The 19,298-nt window shown below is 41.2% G+C and overlaps 1 protein-coding gene across 1 annotated transcript in view; it reads left to right on the top strand.

Annotated features, from left to right (window-relative positions):
• Positions 1–1,226: 1,226 nt before the first annotated feature.
• LOC145349304 (anoctamin-7-like) overlaps positions 1,227–19,298 on the top strand; it is a 57,060-nt gene continuing 38,988 nt past the window's right edge. Inside the window, exons 1-6 of the mRNA XM_080197805.1 lie at positions 1,227–1,505; positions 9,546–9,713; positions 10,456–10,510; positions 12,158–12,292; positions 13,873–14,086; positions 18,131–18,253. Coding sequence (XP_080053931.1) covers positions 1,227–1,505; positions 9,546–9,713; positions 10,456–10,510; positions 12,158–12,292; positions 13,873–14,086; positions 18,131–18,253 — 974 coding nt within the window. The remainder of the gene's footprint in view (positions 1,506–9,545; positions 9,714–10,455; positions 10,511–12,157; positions 12,293–13,872; positions 14,087–18,130; positions 18,254–19,298) is intronic.

The following is a 19,298-nucleotide window of genomic DNA, read 5'->3' on the forward strand; positions in this document are numbered from 1 at the left end:
AGTCAGATATTCAAGATGTATTCAGACCAGAGCACTGTACTATTTGATGAGGATCTCCATTTTTGTGTTTGATTATGTAGTTCAACATCCTGTTAGTTTTACTGATTTCTACATTGTGCTGGTTGGACATATTTAGCAACCGAATCCACGAAGGTTGCTAAGTCCTTCCCACTTCATTAATTGCTATTTCATCATAACTCATGGATAACGTATTGTGTTTTTTTTCTATTTTATGTCTCCACTTAATCTTATCATAGAATCTCTACAGTGCAGGAGGCCATTCAGCCCAATGAACCTGCACCGACAACAATCCCATCCAAGCCCTATCCCTATAAACCTCTGTAGTTACCCTGCTAATCCCCCTGACAATTTAGCATGGCCAATAACCTAACTTGCACATCTTTGGACTGCGGAGCACCAGGAGGAAACCCATACAGACACAGGGAGAACATGTAAACTCCACACAGACAGTGACCCAAGCCAGGAATCAAATCTGGGTCCCTGGCGCTGTGAGGCAGCAGTGCTAACCATTGTGTCACCACACCGTCTGCTGGAAAATTGCTAACCTGGTCCAAATCACTGCAGATTTCGAGTTCTATCCACTGCCTTTCCTTGCTTGGCATAATCAGCAAACTTGATCCTTTAGACTTAGTATTATATAACTGAGAAACAGCAGTGATCCCAAATCTAAGCCCTGGTGGTCCTCAATTCTGGCGTCTCCTCCAGCCCTGCATCCTCCAAAAACTCAATTCACTCCAGCCCCTCTTTTCAAGTACATGTTGCTTCTATTCATTGAGCTAGGTTATCAATTCCCAGGCGTTTTCTATAGGAGTTTTAGCAGGTAGTGAGTACACCTGAGCAGAACTGTTTTTCTCTCCTCCCTAAGCCACCAAGAGGATGAGGCTGAACCAAGCAGGAAGTGGAGGGAAAAGGAATTTGATTTAAAAAAAATCAGATCAGAAGATATTCTTTGACGTCCCAAAAAAAAGAGCTTCCAACTTCCTTTTAATGTAAAAGGAACGGGAGGACATTGGGAATTCTGTTGGGATGTTTGCGTTTGAGAGTGAATTGTGAAGTTTTGAGATAACCCCTTGCAGTGCCTATGTAGGGAATGCACTGGGGAGCTGCTGTACTACAAATACAGGGCAGTCCTGGGGGAGCTGATACTCTGCTCACCATCTTATCCTGCGCCTGAATCCATTCAGGCACCAGCGGCATAGGCGAAAATGACGGAAAACATCCCAGTTATCGACTATGTATTAATGTACGAGTGTGAGGCCGCAAACTGTGACCCTTTTGCTAAACACAGGTTGGAGTTCCTAAAAGAGGTGCAGGACACTGGGCTCCATTTAGAATTCAATATTACCAAAGAGGAGTGGGATGAAGAAGCGGCGACTCAGCAGAAAGTAGCAAAAGACAAGTATCGAATTATTAAAATCTATGCTCCCTTTGAACTACTTAGTCAGACAGCTGAGAGGATGAGGTTGAAGATGCCTTTGGCAGAGGTAAGATTATACTGACTCTTAGTGATTGAAAGATAATGGATTTTTGGGGTGCAAGGCTGATTAACCTACCTCTCAATTTAATTTTCTGTCTTAACCAACCAGAACCCCCTGCTGTAGTTGATGAATTATCATTTGTTAGAAATGTGCTCTCCTGTTGTTCAAGCAATATGCAAAAGTCTGGGGTTGTGTTGCAAAGTGTATGGTTTACTAATGGTACTTTTGAAGGTATTCTATATTTCACACCTTGTTTTGAACGGGCGGGAAATGGGATGGTCAGGAATTAGATTAAGTGATTGATTATATTGCAACGGGAAAACAGGAAGCCACGTAATAGTGGGTGTTGGAAATCTGAAATAAAACCCAAAATACAATGCAGACCAGGCTACATCTGTGGAGAAGGCAACAAAGTGAAATGTTGCAGATGGATGACGTTTTAATCTTTTACCAGAACTGTTAAATTATCGATCTATTTCTGTCTCCAGAAATTCCCCGTGACCTTACTGTGCTGCTTATAGCCCAACTTTTCAGTAGGGAATCCTGACCTCTCAATTTAACGTGAAAGCATCGGATTGAGGAATTTATTGAATTAATTCTGTGCCTAACATGATGAGGGGTGAATATTGGGAAGGAATCCCAGTGCCACTGATTTTTGAGTAAACTTGTTTTATGTGGGACTTTTCACTGACACTGGATGTCTCGAAGCCCCTTACAAGCCATTGGAGTAGTTTTGGTTTTTGTAATCTTGGAAACACAGCAAACTCCTACAAATAGCAATGTGACAATGACTATAATCTGCATTATTAATCAAAGGAAAAATATTGCCTCACATAGGGTAACTTCAGATAACTCTGTAAGATCATTTTGTATTCACCTGAACAGGCAGAACTCCTCACCTAAAGAGAGTGCCTCTAACAGTGCAGCACCACTGCCCTGGTGTCTCGGTCTTGATTTTTGTACGTGAGCCCTGGAGAGGCACTTGAAGTTAGAAACTTGTGACTTTTGTGACTCTTGGGACATGCCTGGTGCCACAAGTGAAGTGAAAACTGTGTGTTTTATGATGACTGTATTTCTTATTCTGAAGCTGCTGGGTAAACAAGGGCAATTGTTTGAGTTTGTTTTAATACATGACTTTGAGGAGCCAAAAAGCAGAAGACATCTGAATCAAGCTTCTAGGTGTGGCAAGTTGCATACTCTTCTTCAGTAGTTTAGTGGTGGCAAAATAGGTGAAACTTCCTCTCCTGCTAAAAAACCTGAGGTCTGGATTTAAAAACCCAAGTAGAAAAGACAAATGACACCAGGTACTACTTCTGTAATGTGTTCCCTGATTCAGTGGAAGACATTTAAGTCCTTGCATGTGTGAAATAGAATTTTCAAAATCAAAGTCTTCTCACTTTTTGAAGCCCCTCAGATATAACTTGGCTCTTTAGCCTTGGAGCACGATTACCCATTTCAAACCTGTATCTAGGTCCCCTGTGGCTGGGGGTGCTTAAAATAAGCTACATCAAGGGTCACCTTAGAAAATCACCTCCCCAGTCCACTTCAATTAAGGAGACATCTGGCTTTAGTTTACAACAATGAGGCCATTTGGTCAATTGTTTGTGTCAGCTCTGTGTATGCCATGCAGGAGACAACCTGTGCATTAGTCTATAGATGTATTTAACCTTCAACCAGCTATAAGCAATGTTTTGCATTGAGAAATGCTGGTTTGACAGCAGATTGTTGTTTCTTTTTTTTAGTTAATGGTAACTGTAAAGATTGCAAGAGCAATTTGAAACCAGCCACCATTTGTCAGGTTTGCTTTCCTTATAGCCCTGTATTTTCTTCTGTTTCAAAAATACAATGTTCTCTTAATCAACTACTCTTTGTGGCAAAGATTGTCCTGCTCCAACAACCCTTTGGAGTATGATGCTTTTTAACTAATATCTTTCTTCCACACAAGGAAATCCCTTCTCAACTTTAAAAACTTTTGTTAAATTGAATCTTGACCTGTGCTCCACTGCAACTGATCTGAAATGTAAAGAAAAGTCGGCCAGAAAAGACTACTGCTGCCGATCACACTATCTCCGGTCTTTCTCTCATAACTGTAGTTTGTCATTGCTGAAATCTGTGCTATGTGACCTTTCATTATTCTTTCCATCATAGACAGTGATCTAACTAGAACATAAACCAAGCTCTTCTACAAATGTATCTAACCTTGTTAGTTTTCCACTCGTTCGTGATTTTTTTCAATTTAACTTTCAAGGACTTGTGTAATTGCCCTCCAAGGTGTCTTTTTAGCAACATTTTGTACTTCTATAAAATAAACAGAAAATGCTTGATTAAACTCAGCAGGTCTGGCAACGTTTGTGGAGAGCGAAACATATTGGGTGGGATTCTCTGGTCCCATTCATGGTGGCATCCTTTGTGAGCAAGAATGGGAAATTTGGCATTTTAGCCAAAACTCCATTTTGCTTTTGGTGACATCAGAAAATTCCAGTCACAAACGAGGATGGAAGATTCCGGCCAGCTAACATTTCAAGTCTGAAGAAGTTGTATGGAATCAAAATGTTAACTTGGTTTCTCCCTTCACAGTTGCTACCTGACCTGCTGGGTTCCCCAAGCATTTTTTGTTTCCAGCATCTGTAGTATTTTGCTTTAATGGTATTATCTTTTTAATGTAATATGTTTCAAGGCATTTAAGTTTATTAGTGTCACAAGTAGGCTTACATTAACATTCCATGAAGTTACTGTGAAAACCCTAGTCAACACACTCTGACGCCTGCTTGGGGACAGCAAGTGAGAATTTAGCATGGCCAATGCTCCTAACCAGCACACGCTGCACAGGAGTCTTATAAATTTGACATGGAGATATTGAGGCAGATGTCAAAAAGCTTGATGAAAGAAGTGAGGTAGGAAGGGAATTCCAGCTCTTGGGTAGCTGATAACATAGAACATTACAGCGCAGTACGGGCCCTTTGGCCCTCTGTGCCAACCTGTGAAAACAACCTAAAGCCCATCTAACCTACATTATTCCAATATCATCCATATGTTTATCCAATGACCATTTAAATGCCCTTAATGTTGGCAAGTCCACTACTGTTGTAGGCAGGGCATTCCGTGTCCTTACTACTCTGAGTAAAGAACCTACCTCTGACACCTGTCCTATATCTATCACCCCTCAAGTTAAAGCTATGTCCCCTCGTGCTAGCCATCACCATCTGAGGAAAAAGGCTCTCGCTGTCCACCCTATCTAATCCTCTGATCATCTTCTATGCCTCTATTAAGTCACCTCTTAACCATCTCTCTAACGAAAACAGCCTCAAGTCCCTCAGCCTTTCCTCAAGGCCTTTCCTCAAGACCTTCCCATACCGGGCGACATCCCGGTAAATCTCCTCTGTGCACTTTCCAATGCTTCCATGTCCTTCCTATAATGCGGTGACCAGAACTGTACACAATACTCCAAGTGCGGCTGCACCAGAGTTTTGTACAGCTGCAAGACCCTCTACCAGTAAAAGCTAACACACCATACGTCTTCTTAACAAACCTATCAACCTGGGTGCCAACTTTCAGAGATTATGCACATGGACACCGAAATCTCTCTGCTCATCCACACTACCAAGTATCTTACCATTAGCCCAGTACTCTGTATTCCTATTAGTCTTTCCAAAGTGAATCACCTCATTTCTCCACATTAAACTCCATTTGCCAACTCTCAGCCCAGCTCTGCAGTTTATCTATGTCCCTCTGTAACCTGCAACATTCTTCCACACAGTCCACAACTCCACCAACTTTAGTGTCATCTGCAAATTTACTAACCCATCCTTCTACACCCTCTATTCAGATCATTTATAAAAATAACAAACATTGACAAATGATAGTGTGGCCACGAAAGCTGGAACGATTTAAAGTTAAGTCTGCTTGGGAGGCTGGAATTAGATTGCTGATATGTTGTGGATTTGAAAAAAAATTAGAGATGAACAAAGAACAACCCAGCACGGGAAACAGGCCCTTCGGCCCAACGAGCCCGCGCCGCCGCATCCTCCTACACCTATTCTACCCTGCGTGTCTACGAGTGGAACCCCTAACTTAGCCAGATTCAGGGGAGAATAGTGTCAATTTGGTAAACCAATCAGCCTAAGAGCACATCTTTGGGGTGTGGGAGGAAACTGGAGCGCCCAGAGGAAACCCATGCAACCACAGGGAGAATGCGCAAACTCCCAGACACAGGCCCAAATCCATGTATCTGCACAGCTAGCAGCGCTAGTCACCGAGCTGTGCAGATGAAGGGTTTTGAAAATCAGCATGGAAATTTTTAAAATCCGAGTGTGGCTTAAATGGGAGTCAGTGTTGGTCAGGGATGATGGGTGAGCAGAACTTGGTGCATTTATGTTCAGAGGCAGCAGAGGGTTGAGGGTGGAAGGTAGGAACCTGGCCAGGAGTGATTTGGAATGGTCAAATCTAGAAGGAAAAGTAGTAAGGGTGCAGTTTCAGCGGCAGATGAGCTGAGGCAGGGCACTGTTAATGTTGGAAATCAATTTGGTACGGATTTGTAGTTGGAAGCTCACCTTGAGATCAAATATAGCATTTAAGATTGCAAATCGACTGAATGATTTGGTCATCTGTTGTCAGGTAAGTATGGAGTTTGTAGCAGGGACTGATGATAACTAAATATTGGGAAGATTGAAGCTATGAGCAGAAATTTCTATTCATACAATACTAGATGTCATCGGACAGGTAATTTGAGATACGTCAGACGAAGTGTTGTCTGCTTACGTGTGAAAACTGTTGTTTATAGAACAATGTCACTGGGGTTAGCGTGCAGATAAGAAATGGGAGTGGGGCCAAGGATAGATGTTTTGGGGATTCCAGAGGTAATGGAGTGGCAATTCTATGCTATGTTTAGAAAGATGAGAATAATAACAGGCAAGTGTGGTCCCGCCCAGCTAGATGGTGGAAAGGTATTGGAGGAGGATGGTGTGGCCAGTTACATCAAAGGCTGCAAACAGGTTGAGGAGAACAGGGAGGGCTATTTCATATTTGTCATAACTGTAACCTGTGGCAGAGACAAAAATTCAGGAGGTGACCAAATGCCCAAATAGGAAGGGGAGTTGATGATGAGGTGGGATGGGGAGGTCTAAAATACTTTTTGATGCAGGATGATGAAGGGTGAAAGATTTGGAAGACAGAGGGACAGTACCTAAAAGAGAAAACCATTAAAGATCAACTAGCATGGGAGTCGGGTTGGAAGTTACATGACTTGAGTAGTGAGAGTCGGGTTGAGGGAGTTTAAAGTGTGCTCAGTATGTGAAGGGCGACAGAAGAGAAATTAGAAAAAAAAATGCACATTCTGGGCAAACTTTTTAAATGAAGTTTCATCTGTTGGGTGAGATCAGAAGTGAAAGCAGCTGATCAAATGGTGTTCATCTTTGTAACAAAGAAATACATTGCAGTACCTATATCTGGTGTAGAAGGGTTAATGTGGAGCTGGGAAACGGTACCACCCATAGTTTAAATGACACTTAGACTAGTGACTAGGGTCAGTTATGGATTGGAAAGAGGCCTGTGTAGAAGCAAGCATAAAGTTGGCTCTTACAGGCTATAGCCCAAACTATGAATAGTTGTGTGTTAACAACACTTAAATGTTAAAACCACACAAGACTCAGTGAAACCTACTCAACACACATCCAAGAACTGAGGTGCAGTGGGGAAGAGGGAGTTAAGAATATAGTTGTCTTTTAATTTCCATTATATTCCCATTCCTCATTTTTCTTAAATCATTATCTCACATTCCATATTAAATTGAATGGAACTCCTCCCTTTCTGCTTGGCAGGTGGCTAATATCCATTTTGCTGTATTGTCAAACCTTGTACTTTTGTACATTTTTACTCCATTCTTAAAGTTACAAAGCCACTGCTCAGAGTTCACTAGGCAAACCCAAATACGTTCCTTGCTTGTTCCAAAAACCAAATTCAAAATCCAATTGAATCCAATCCGAAGCCTACACAAGGGAAACAAACCAGATCCAGCCGACAAGAGGAGGTATGAAGAATCCTGGCTTGATCAGACACCTGATCTTAGTCAAAAGGCTGGCACGGTAGTACAGTGGTTAGCACTGCTGCTTCACAGCGCCAGGGGTCCAGGTTTGATTCCGGGCTTGGATGACCGTCTGTGTGGAGTCTGCACATTCTCCCCATGTCTGCATGGGTTTCCTCTGGTGCTCCAGTTTCCTCCCACAGTCTGAAAGGCATGCTGGTTGAGTGCTTTGACCCAAACAGACACCAAAGTGTGGCGACTAGGGGAATTTCACAGTAACTTTATTGCAGTGTTAATGTGAGCCTTACTTGTGACTAATAAATGAAAAAAAAGCCAGCACTGCTTGATTATGGTTTAACCTGGGTCAGGTTATCAGCAAGCCTTTTGTAACGTAATCCTCATTAATGATTTGGTGATTAGAAACTCAACGGGTGTTTAATTGTAGCTGATAACATTCATGAGGATAATTTAACATTGATGTGCTGCCATTCAGAATGAGGCGATGTAAAGTTTCAGTTGGACCATATTGAAGTTATTTGTGATGTTTTTAAATTTAGGCCTACAATTGCAACTTTTTTGTGAATCAAAATATTAATTGGATGTTTCCATGTAATTTTAGGCACCATTCACTTTCTAAATAACAAGGGCAGGATGGCACAGTGGTTAGCACTGCTGCCTCAGAGCGCCAGGGACCCAGGTTCAATTCTGTCCTGGCAACTGCACGTTCCTCCCCCCCCCACCCAACCCCGGACGCTCCAGTTTCCTCCCAGACTGCAAAGGTGTGTGGGTAAGGTGAATTGGCCTTGGTGTCTCGATGTGTAGGCTGGGGAGATTAGCATGGTAAATACAGGAGTAGGCCCTGAATAGGATGCTGAGTCAGCGTAGACTCGATGGATCAAACAGCCACACTGTAGGAATTCTGATTCTATCCCCTTTCCTATTTAATCTGTTTAAAAAAAAACATGCTGCATATCTTTAATAGACCTTCTCTTCAATCTAAAAGCTCTCTCTTCATTTCAACTTTTGTTCTGTCCACAGATGCTACCTGACATGCTGTTTGTTTTAAATTTCTAATATCTGGAGTATGTTGCTTTTCATGAACCTCAATAGGGTACCCCATAGATTGTGAAGTTTGGCCAACTTCACCATGAGTTATTGAACCCCAGATAACGAAAATATAATTGTTTTCTACCAGACATGGGTTAAGCCATCTATGGATTCTAGCATTTGTGGCAAAATGTATGGCCACTTAAGTCTGAGTTTCAGTTGCAAAGATCTTTCCACAAGCATCAAGTGCGATGCAGCTTGGTTCTACAGGATGTCTCTCTGATGCAAAGACTGCATTACATCTTTCAGTTATCACATTATTACACTACAGTGCTATGCATATCTAATGAGCAGAATTATGAGTTCCCTGTTATCTCATTGGGAGGCTGGGAATGGCTCTGTATGTACACCTCTGTCTGTGCTCTAACACCCTAACAATTATCCACCCATCCTATGAAGGTAATTAAGTTTTATGACTTTTGTTAGGAAGATAGGTACAGCACTGTGGAAATAAAACTGTGTTCTATTTCCCATCATTTTTAAAATAGAGATGACTACACTTTTATGAAATCTTGGATTTTGTCCTGCATAGAGCAACATATCCAAAGGGATGAGATGGCCATGCCTCTCCATTTGCTCCCTAGAATATAGGATTGGACTATCTTCTGCACAAAGTGTTGTGCACCTTAGGGTACAAGATTCTGACCATTGTTCAGTGAATTATTGGATGAATTCTATCTGTGGGGATCAAAGATGAATTTCTTGATTTATTATATTGGTGAGCTGTAATTAATATGTCCAAGTTTGATTAATACCTGGAAGGTTGGTATTGCACTGCTGTTTAATTGAAAATTGGCCATTGCTTTTTATAGTGTTAACATTGACCATAATTTTGCATCCCAAACAACAGCAAAGAAACATGCCTGGCAGAGTCAGGAACCCAAAATTGCTAATGGACTTTTCTTTTTGTTGTGTTTCAGGGTGTAGATGTTAAATTGCCTGGTCGCTTACAAAGATTCATGGCTTGCTTTGCAACTGAAGCTGTGGTCAACTTTATTAGTGCACATTATGAACATAACAAAAGACATCTGTTTCGAGGAATTGAAAATGAGGAAACGTTTTTTCGCCCTGCGTTGAGATCCCTAATTGTAATTACAGAATTCTGTTACTCTTTAAAAAAAATGTGGAATAAATCTCATTGAGTTTTGTATTTAAAATATCAATTTTTTAAAAACTTGGTGCTGATCCAATTGCAGATGTAGATGAACCTCGTACAAACCAGAATGTGTCCACTAATTAGAACATAGAACAGTACAGCACAGGAACAGGGCCTGTAACTTTAAACTGACCTGAAAGGTAATTTGGAGCACAAATGTTAATGCCTGGGTGTGCAGTTCTGACCATACATAAATATTTTGAATGTAATGATAGCATTACTAATAAATTTAGTACAAATCTGTTTGTATGAAAACAAGATGATTCAAAGCTCTGCATGAAATACACCTGGGCAGACTGACAGTTCAAGTCTATGCAGGATTTTGATGATGTTATGTAATGAGTGAATGAGGCTTTGGACAAAGGCTTAAATGAGTTTGGGATTTATGAAGCGTGGAATTCAGGAAATTGGCAGAGATAGCAGTGGAGAAATTGAGTCTCAAGGGAAACTTGAGCATTTTGCAGTAATGAGACTGAGATGACATTACTTCATATAACTTGCACAAAGTATCTGTTTGTGTATAAGGCCATATACACCAGACAGGAATGAATTGTTGTCTACTATTCATAGTCATCACATACAAGATTCCCATATTAAATGAAACCTTTTCTATTTGGAAAAATAAATCCTGGAGGAAAGCGCATTAAGATAATCCTTTCTGTTTTGCTTTGTAGGTTCACTACATCCTCACAAACATACCCATTGAAATTAGAAATGATGATGTAGAAGGTAATTATCGTTGTGCACTAAGTCTCATTTGTTTGCATTTGTAATCAACACTGTTCAATTTAAAATACTCTGTGGAGCCATTAGGCATTGAGCAATAATGGCTACTGCAAATGGAACATTTCTTTTGAGATAGCTAATTTAATTGAGAAAGAAATGGTCCTGAAACTCATGTCAGTGATTGTACAGAACAAGAACGGTTTAAATATACTGTGTTCTCCGAACTAAAGCAACTTCATTTCCTCTGCATCAAGAGAATATATTAAGCATGAATCTGTGGGTCAACTGTACAAATGATCCCTTTATTTAGTTGGGAAAATCTAGATGTTATAATTCTTGAATTATTGTTGGCTATGTTCCCTAGAAATGTTTCATTGGAGCATAGAATGATGCAGCATAGGACACAACGAGTGGTGATGGCCCTTAAAAGGCAGTCACATTGGAAAAATGTGGGGAGCATGATCCATTCCTGCAATTTCTATGAAGTTTATTTTGTACCATTCCTGTGGAATAATACTTTTTAATCTGTTTTCTTAATTGTTTCAGCCATTGCAATCAAAATCCTGAACATTGAATACAGTATTTATGTGGCTAGACCAATTCAGTTTCTGGTCAGTAGTCACTCCAGGATGTTGATGGTTTGGATAAAATACTTGAACTAGTGTTTTTATGTAGGTTTGATATTATTTCCTGGCCATTGTACTCATGTACCTCTATTTATAAAGCCCATGATTCCATTTTCTTTAACTACTTTATTGAGCTGTTGACCCTCAGTGACTGATGAGCAAGTAGACTTAGTTGTCTTGCACCACTCTACAATGTGGATTGTATTGTCTATTTTTCTAGCAAAATGTGTCATCCCACACTTCTCTGCACTAAGTTTCATCTGCCATGAATTCACACATCCTACCAGTCTGTCTATGATGGCTATCTTGAAATCTATTATTGTCTCCACAGTTTACTAACTGCCCTTGCGAGGTTTTTTTGTGATCTACAAATTTTGAAATCATGGGTGGGATTTTCTGGCCACTCTGACCCCAGAACTGGAAAATCCCACCTGACGTCAGTGGACCTTTGTACGACCTGTGTCCTGCTGGCTACGTGTTGGGCAGGACTGGAAGATTCTGCACCATGCCTTTAATACCCCCTTAGTTTGATAAAGTAAGTTTATAGCCTTTATTGAATGCCTGCCCACTGCTTGGCTTCTTGCTCAAAACTTGGCTTTTACTTTTGGATAAGGAATTTACATGGGAAACATAAACAATGTTCTTTTAAAATTGTTCCTTAGAACAATTTATTCAGCAACTGTTCTGCTCTCCTGATGAGGAACCTTTACTTCCAGGAATGTTGTATTGAATAAACTATGCTCAGATTTCTTCTGTTGCAATGAATTCATTGTCAGCTGTGTCACACAGTGGATAGAGGCTAACTGACTGTCCACACAGGAAGGAAAACCTGAAGTGAACATCACTCCAGCATTTCTAATAACCAGTCATTCGGTAGTGTCCAGAGAATCTTGAAGATATGTCACCAACCTTCATAGCTGGGGAAGGTGTGATGAGGAGAGCAAGAAGTCACAATGTACATACCAGAGTATTTTGCTCTTGACTAACCATAAATGTGTTACCAAAATAACTTACTTTTTTGCAGTGGCAACACGTAAGGTTACAGGAAAAGTTCCAGCTCTCCCATTCTTACTTATGAAGAAGGCATTCAGATCTGCCTTTATATTACACGATTTAAAAATTCGCCAAGATTCTAGTCAACCGTCACTACAAGACAGTGGTGAGTAGAAAACCCACTGATTGTGACTGCAGGAAGATTTGATAATTTAGTAACACTCCTATTCTTTGGTAGTGATTGGCGTAAGGCGAGACTCCTATTATATTCCTGTTGATGCTAAAGGTTGTACCACAAAAATAAATCAATGCAGGATTTGATCTCAGATCATTTTTGCACCAATAAAATGTATTTGAATAAGCTTAAACCATTGAAAATGTGGAATTAACATAGCTGTTTTCAGAGACCAATGAAAACCATTGTGTATGCAGATATCAATGCATATGTCAAGCTTTGATTCTGCACCAATATGAATATGGTTCCTGTTTGCACTCCTCTGAAAGTCAGACTCTGATTTAGTCATCAGGTAGTCAAGTCTCTCCCTTTTTTATATTGCAATTTCCATTAAGGTTTTTTCTCTGGTGGGGGTGGGTACTCCTTATCAGTTAAGGTGGTAAGTAAATTTACAGATGACCTAAAGATAGATTGGAAAATATGTTGTGAAGAGGGACGTAAGGAGGCTGCAGGTGGATGTAGATAGGTTAAGTGAGTGGGCAAATCTCTGGCAGATAGAAGTATAATGTGGGAAAATGTGAAGTTAAAATATAAAAAAGCAGTATATTGCTCAAACCGATAATGCCTGCAGAATTCTATAGTGCAAGGAGATCCAGGGTCACAGTGTTAGTATGCAGGTACAAGTAATTCAAGAAGTCGAATGGAATATTATGCTTTATTGAGAGGAATTGAACATAAAGTAAGGATGTTATATTTGAGTTATATAAGCATTGGTGCAATCACATCCAAATACTGTGTGCAGTTTTGGTTCTCTTGTTTAAGGAATGATGTGACTGTGTATTAGAGGAGATTTACTTGGAATGAGTGGGTTGTCCTATAAGGATAGATTGGAAAGGCTGGGCTTGGCATTTAATAGTGATGGGTGACTTGATTGAAGTATATGAGATCTTGAACAGTCTTAACAAGGTGGATGTGAAGATGTTGCTCCCTTTTGGGGGGGGGAGTCTGTTTTTAATGGGTGGGGGTAGAGGGGGGCACACTTCTTTAGCACTGAATGAGGAGAATGTTTGTTTTTCTCCACCGGTGGAGATGGGATTATTGAATACCTTTAAGGCCGAAGTAGATAGTCTGTTGGATAAGTGGGTAGATGGGAATGTGAAATTAAAAACTCCAACAGATCTGCTCAATGGTGGAAGAAGCTCAATGAGTCAAATTTCCTATTTTGTATGATCGTATGTCTGAGAGAAGCTGAGATAAGTAAGTACACATGGAAACTGGAAAAGCTGTACGCTCAGCTGCCATGTTCTGGTTGCTGAGCGCTCCTCTGCTGAGATGAGGAGCTCCATATGTGAAATGTCATATTGAACTTCAACTTGGCATATCAACACAACACAATGTTGGATTTGAGAACAGTGTCAGTTACCTGTTATACATTGCAAGTTTTTTTTTATAAAACTATACATACATACAACGCAAGTTAACCTGTGGGTTTAAAGTGTTTATTAACAGTGACCTTTTTTTCTCATTATGATATTATCACTTTTCTGGATCTGACATGTGACTTTCTGCAGAACCTAGCAAACCAGCTGACCCTCCAGATGCATGGACAGAACTTAATGACTTGTGGGCAAACACCTACCTAAAATTCCAGCCTCTTTGGAAAATACGAAATTATTTTGGTGAAAAGATCGCACTCTATTTTGCTGTGATGGAAACACTTTTAATTAGTCTCATTGTTCCTGTGCTTCTTGGTGTGGGTATCTTCCTTTATGGCCTTTATTGCAGGTATTGTCATTTTCTCATTTACCTTCCAGCGGAATGTTAGTTGAAGATTCTTTCTTTTTCTGTGCTAATGCTTAGTTGGTATAATAAGGTATTAAATTAGTTTCTTTTTCCCAGCTGATTTGTTCACCCGCCCTCAGCTAACTGGTTCGAAGGATCTGGCATCATACTGAAACAAAATTCCGGCTTGCTCCTCTCATCAGCCCACCTATCTTCACCAGACAGTGCAGGATGTCAGCAACCCAGAGGGAAAAAGTTAGTAACCTCAAGAGGAAGTCTGTTCCTTGATCCGACCATTCTTCCCACTTCACTGAGGTGCCCATGCCCCACTTGGACCTTTACCCACTGCACCTGGAGTCTTCTTGCATCTCTTGCCAATAAACAGTGTGGTAGCCCTTTTGACCCCCTTGATTGAGCTTTTTGATATATTCTTGTCAGGGTCCAGCTTCCCTTTGCCTTCCATCCTTCATCCATCTCCTTGCCCCTCTGCCTGGACTGTGAACCCTCAGCACCCATCTCCCTCACCATGTCTTCATCTACCCACCCTAAGCGCCCCAGCTTCACTTCACACTCCATCCCAGTTGAACTTTGAGCCTTTGTTGCAGTCCCGCAGCACAGTGCTGTCCAGATCGACATTGGTAAGGAGACAGAAGGCTGCATCAGTCTGCCCCAGCAGGGTGGTGAACAGCATAACTGGGTCACAATGGCAGAAAGGTGGTTGCACTCATCCCAAAGTCTCTGGTGAATTGAGGACCACGTGGTTCTTGAGTAGCAATTGGCTTTAACACCAAAGTAAATTCCCACTGTTGTGATGCAAGATTGAATGAATGGCTTAACGGGGTGCTTGTGGGCAGCCAGCAATTGTATTCCATCCAAAGTCTCTAGTGCAGTTTAACACCAATGAAGTACAGCTCTTTAAATCCCATCTCACTTGGGTCATGGCAGTCCTAGTGCCAAAGAATTCTTAACACACTGTCTGCTGTTTCATAGGGTCTTGTGGGTTCCAGCAACACAAACAACAGCAGTGGGTACTATTCGATCCACAGTCCCTTCTTCCTTGCTGTTTCTGGCTCTTTGTTTATGCTAGCCTGTTAGAAAGAACAATGACAAAGTCACTGCTCTATTCTTCTGAGACCTCCATAGTCATAAAGGTTTACAACATGGAACCAGACCCTTTGGCCCAAATTGTCCATGCTGCCCTTTTTATTTGAACCCCTAAGTTAGTCCCAGTCCCCTACATTTGGCCAGTATCCCTTTATACCCATCATACCTTTTATACCCATCTAAATGCTTTGAAAAAGACAAAATTGTACCTGTCTTTACTACTACCTCTTGCAGCTTGTTCCAGACACTCACCACCCTCTGTGTGGGGGGGGGTAAAAACTGCCCCTCTGGACCCTTCTGTGCCTCTGCCCTTTCACCTTAAACCTATGCCCTCTAGTTTTAGACTTCCCTATCTTTGGGAAAAACTATTGACTATCTAGCTGATCTATGCCCCTCATTATTTTTATAGACCTCTATGATCACTCCTCAGCTCCAGAGGAAAAAAGTCCGTCTATCCAGCCTCTCCTTATAACTCAAGCCATCAAGTCCCGGTAGCATCCTAGTAAATCTCTTCTGCACTCTTTTTTTTCTAGCTTAATAATATCCTATCTATAATAGGGTGATCAGAACTGCAGTGTTCCAAGTGTCGCCTTACCAATGTCTTGTACAATTTCAACAAGACTCCTTCAACACCAGGATCTGTTCAAAGACTGCTAGACAGAAACCTGTTTGATTTGGAGTGAAAATCTTTCTTGTTCCCTCTACTTAAATTCTCAAGGGTTCTTAAGTGTTTTGAACTGTCAAATAGAAAACAATGGCTGACTCAACTCCACTGCAGTTGGCTTTCATATTTATCATTAAATTCTTGGCTTTCATCCCCAGGTCACCGGCACTTTTGTGTTTGAACCTATTGGTGTAGTTCCAACCACATAAGGTATTTCCTTGAAGTGGTCTGCGTGCGTCCCTCCCTCATGTATCCATGGTTCAATTTAAAAATACACCAGCAGACATGTATTCGGCATGAACACGATTAAGTTAGTTCATTACAAAACTACAGTTGATATTTAGCTGCAAGTTTCAGTTAATTAAGATACAGATACAAAGATTAAAATGCAGGCAAAGGAAACAGATCTCTAAAAGGCAAGATTTCCTATCTGTCCCTGTGAGATACTGATGGCTTCTGCAGTCAACCAGTCAGGGTTTGCCTCCTGCAGATGGACTCATCAGCTTAGCAGAATTTTTGGAGAGTGAGATTCCTCAGTAATTCTGCAAGGACGTCACTTGCAGATTGCCTGGATATTTTTGGCAGATTTATTTAAAATCTTCCTCTTTGTGCCCCCTTGGCCACGAACTTGTTTCTCAATATTCTTCCTGAGGTACTGAGCACTACAAGATGAATTTTCCTATTGTAGCTTTTGAGAGCCAGGCTAGCTGTTGTCATGTGATGTGAACAAACTAGCAAATCACCTTCCAAATAGGGGTCATTTCATTTAGCAATCTGAAATCTTATCAGCTGCCATGCTTAAGGGTCAGGGCCACCAGCTTTCATGCCTTCAGGGAAAGGCCATTGTCTGGTTGTTATTTCAAAACTCTTTTCAAGCATGTCTGCTTGTAATTGATTTTAGAATATTCTGGAAGTTTAAGCACGTTGCAGAAGGAAAAGGTCAGGTGATTGGCAGCCATTTTCAAGGCTTTTTGTGTCCTTTTTTTTAAGAAAAGGGCAGGATTTTCCAGCAGTGCTCGCCCCAAGGCCAGACATTCTCATCTGAGGTCAACGGACCTTTTGCATGGTCCATCCCTGCCTGCAATGATTCCCATGGTGGGCGGGATGAGAAAATTCTGCCCATAATGGTTTTTGCAAGATCTATAATCAGAGAATCCTAATTGCAGAAGGAGGCCATTTAGCCCATCAAGTCTGCACTGGCCCTATTCCTGTAACCCCTCATTCACTCTGTTAATTCCCCTGACTTTAAGGTTGACTTGGCTATGTTAAATTAACCCAACTCTCACCTCTTTGGACTGTGGGAGCAAGCTAAAGCACGTGGAGGAAACCCACGCAGTCACAGGGGGAATGTGCAAACTCCACACAGTGACCTGAGGCTAGAAATGGTGCTTGCTGCTGTGAGGCAGCAGTGCTAATGACTATGTCACCATGACATGACAGGTATTTGTTTGTGATAACATCATAATTGGGAAACCAGTTAAACCTCTTTCATAATACTCCCCATTCTACATTGGTCTTAAAGAGACATCACACAAAAAGATTGCTTCCTAAAGCATGTAGTCATCACACCAAGCAGTATTCATTGGGTTCTACGTGGCTGAAATGTTCCAATTTGGCATAATGTCAACACTTCTGTGTTACTATACATGCTGCTGTCTTTCTTGTGGTTGTATTGAATATTTGACTAGTAAATTTGCACAATTATGTATGTTCTCTATGTGAACATATTCTACTAAATTGCAAACACTTTTCCTTGCCTGTTTTGATGCTTGTAAATTTTTCTCCATCAATTAAATTTGAAATGGCAATTAAGAATCGTGCCCCAGTCGTGGGAACCAAAAGATCTCAAAATTGTGTGAGAAGCTTAGAAAAAATACTTTGTATCAAATTTCTGTCAGAATTGATCTTGCTGGACTTGGTTGGCAGCACTCAGTCTCTGACTTGGAAAATCCATGTGTTCAAGTTGGACACAAGATTGAGACCAACACTCGAGTCCAATCATGAAGAGCTATCTTTCAGACGAGGTATTAAACTAAAGACCCAATTATCCCTCAAGTAGGCATAAGATAACATTATTTCAAGGAATTTTCCCAGGCCCTGATCAGCACTCATCCCTCAGCGAGGCATGCTGACCATGACAATGACCAGATAATTGATTTGTTTGTGGGATCTTGCTGTGTGCATATTTCTGTGTATTGTGCTTTGCAACAGTGATTACATGACTAGGATCTCTGTGCTGTACCTTTTTTTAATCTGGGTCTCCTTTTTCTCTTTTCCAGTATATCATGTTACTATGCCAGCAATAATCTAGATGAATTTTTGTATGGCTATAATTACGATGAACTCTGCTTATCTTCGGACAAGATTGCAGATGTGGTAGACGAGGCTGTGGATAGAATACGGTAAAATTGTGACTAATCAGTGCATTGTTTTTTAAACTGAAATGGATAATGTGTTTATTACTTAATATCTAATTAGTTGGAACATATTTTCCTTTAATGCACAGTATGAATATTTACACTAGTTTATTACAAGCTCTTAAGCTATGGCAGCAGAACTACAATTTTTGCTTTATTACATGGTATTTCATGGAAAATTTTTCTGGAAAAATGCAATGCAGAAAACTATAATCCTGACTTTTTTTAACATACATTATCTGGGTGGCACAGCACGGTGGTTAGCACTGCTGCTTCACAGCTCCAGGGACTTGGGTTCATTTCCTGGCTTGGGTCACTGTCTGTGTGGAGTTTGCACATTCTTGTTGTCTGTGTGGGTTTCCTCCAGGTGCTCTGGTTTCCTCGCACAATCCAAAGATGTGTGGGTTAGGTTGATTGGCCATGCTAAAATTGCCCCTAAGTGTCCTGAGATGTGTGGATTAGTAAGTAAAGATGTAGGGATAAGGGGATAGGGCCTGGCAGACTCAGTGGGCCAAATGGTCTTTTTCTGCACTGTAGGGATTCTGTGATTGAATCAATGAATTCAGAATAATTAGTACTAATCTTCAATTGAACTTGTGACATGGGGCAGATCTTGGGAGAATTGCATCTCGGGTGCAATCCATACTGTGGAAAGTTGGGAGTTTCCATGCTAGTACTGGGGCTTGGGGCCTAAACTCTGGCTTCAGAGTGCTCAGGTGATGTTTCACAAGGGCATCCCAATCTTCATGCACCCTCATTCCTCACCAGACAGAGGGATTCCCCACCTCATTAGTGGCATGTTGGGTCCTGCTGTCTGACTCCTGACATGTACCCCTCCTCCCCCTCTATCATCACCACCTTCATGACCTAGCCCTGCAGGAAATGCCCTAACTCATGTCACACCCCCTTGGTGGCACCCAACTGGTGGGCTGTTCAGTGGACACTGCCTGATGGGCATGGCCATTCATGCCTCTGCACAGTCATGCCCCCAAACACCTAAGGCTTCAATGGCCTCTGAACTCCCCAGCAT

The sequence above is a fragment of the Carcharhinus amblyrhynchos genome, chromosome 10 (assembly GCF_965287045.1).
Source record: "Carcharhinus amblyrhynchos chromosome 10, sCarAmb.v2.hapA, whole genome shotgun sequence".
NCBI classification, from domain to species: Eukaryota; Metazoa; Chordata; class Chondrichthyes; order Carcharhiniformes; family Carcharhinidae; genus Carcharhinus; species Carcharhinus amblyrhynchos.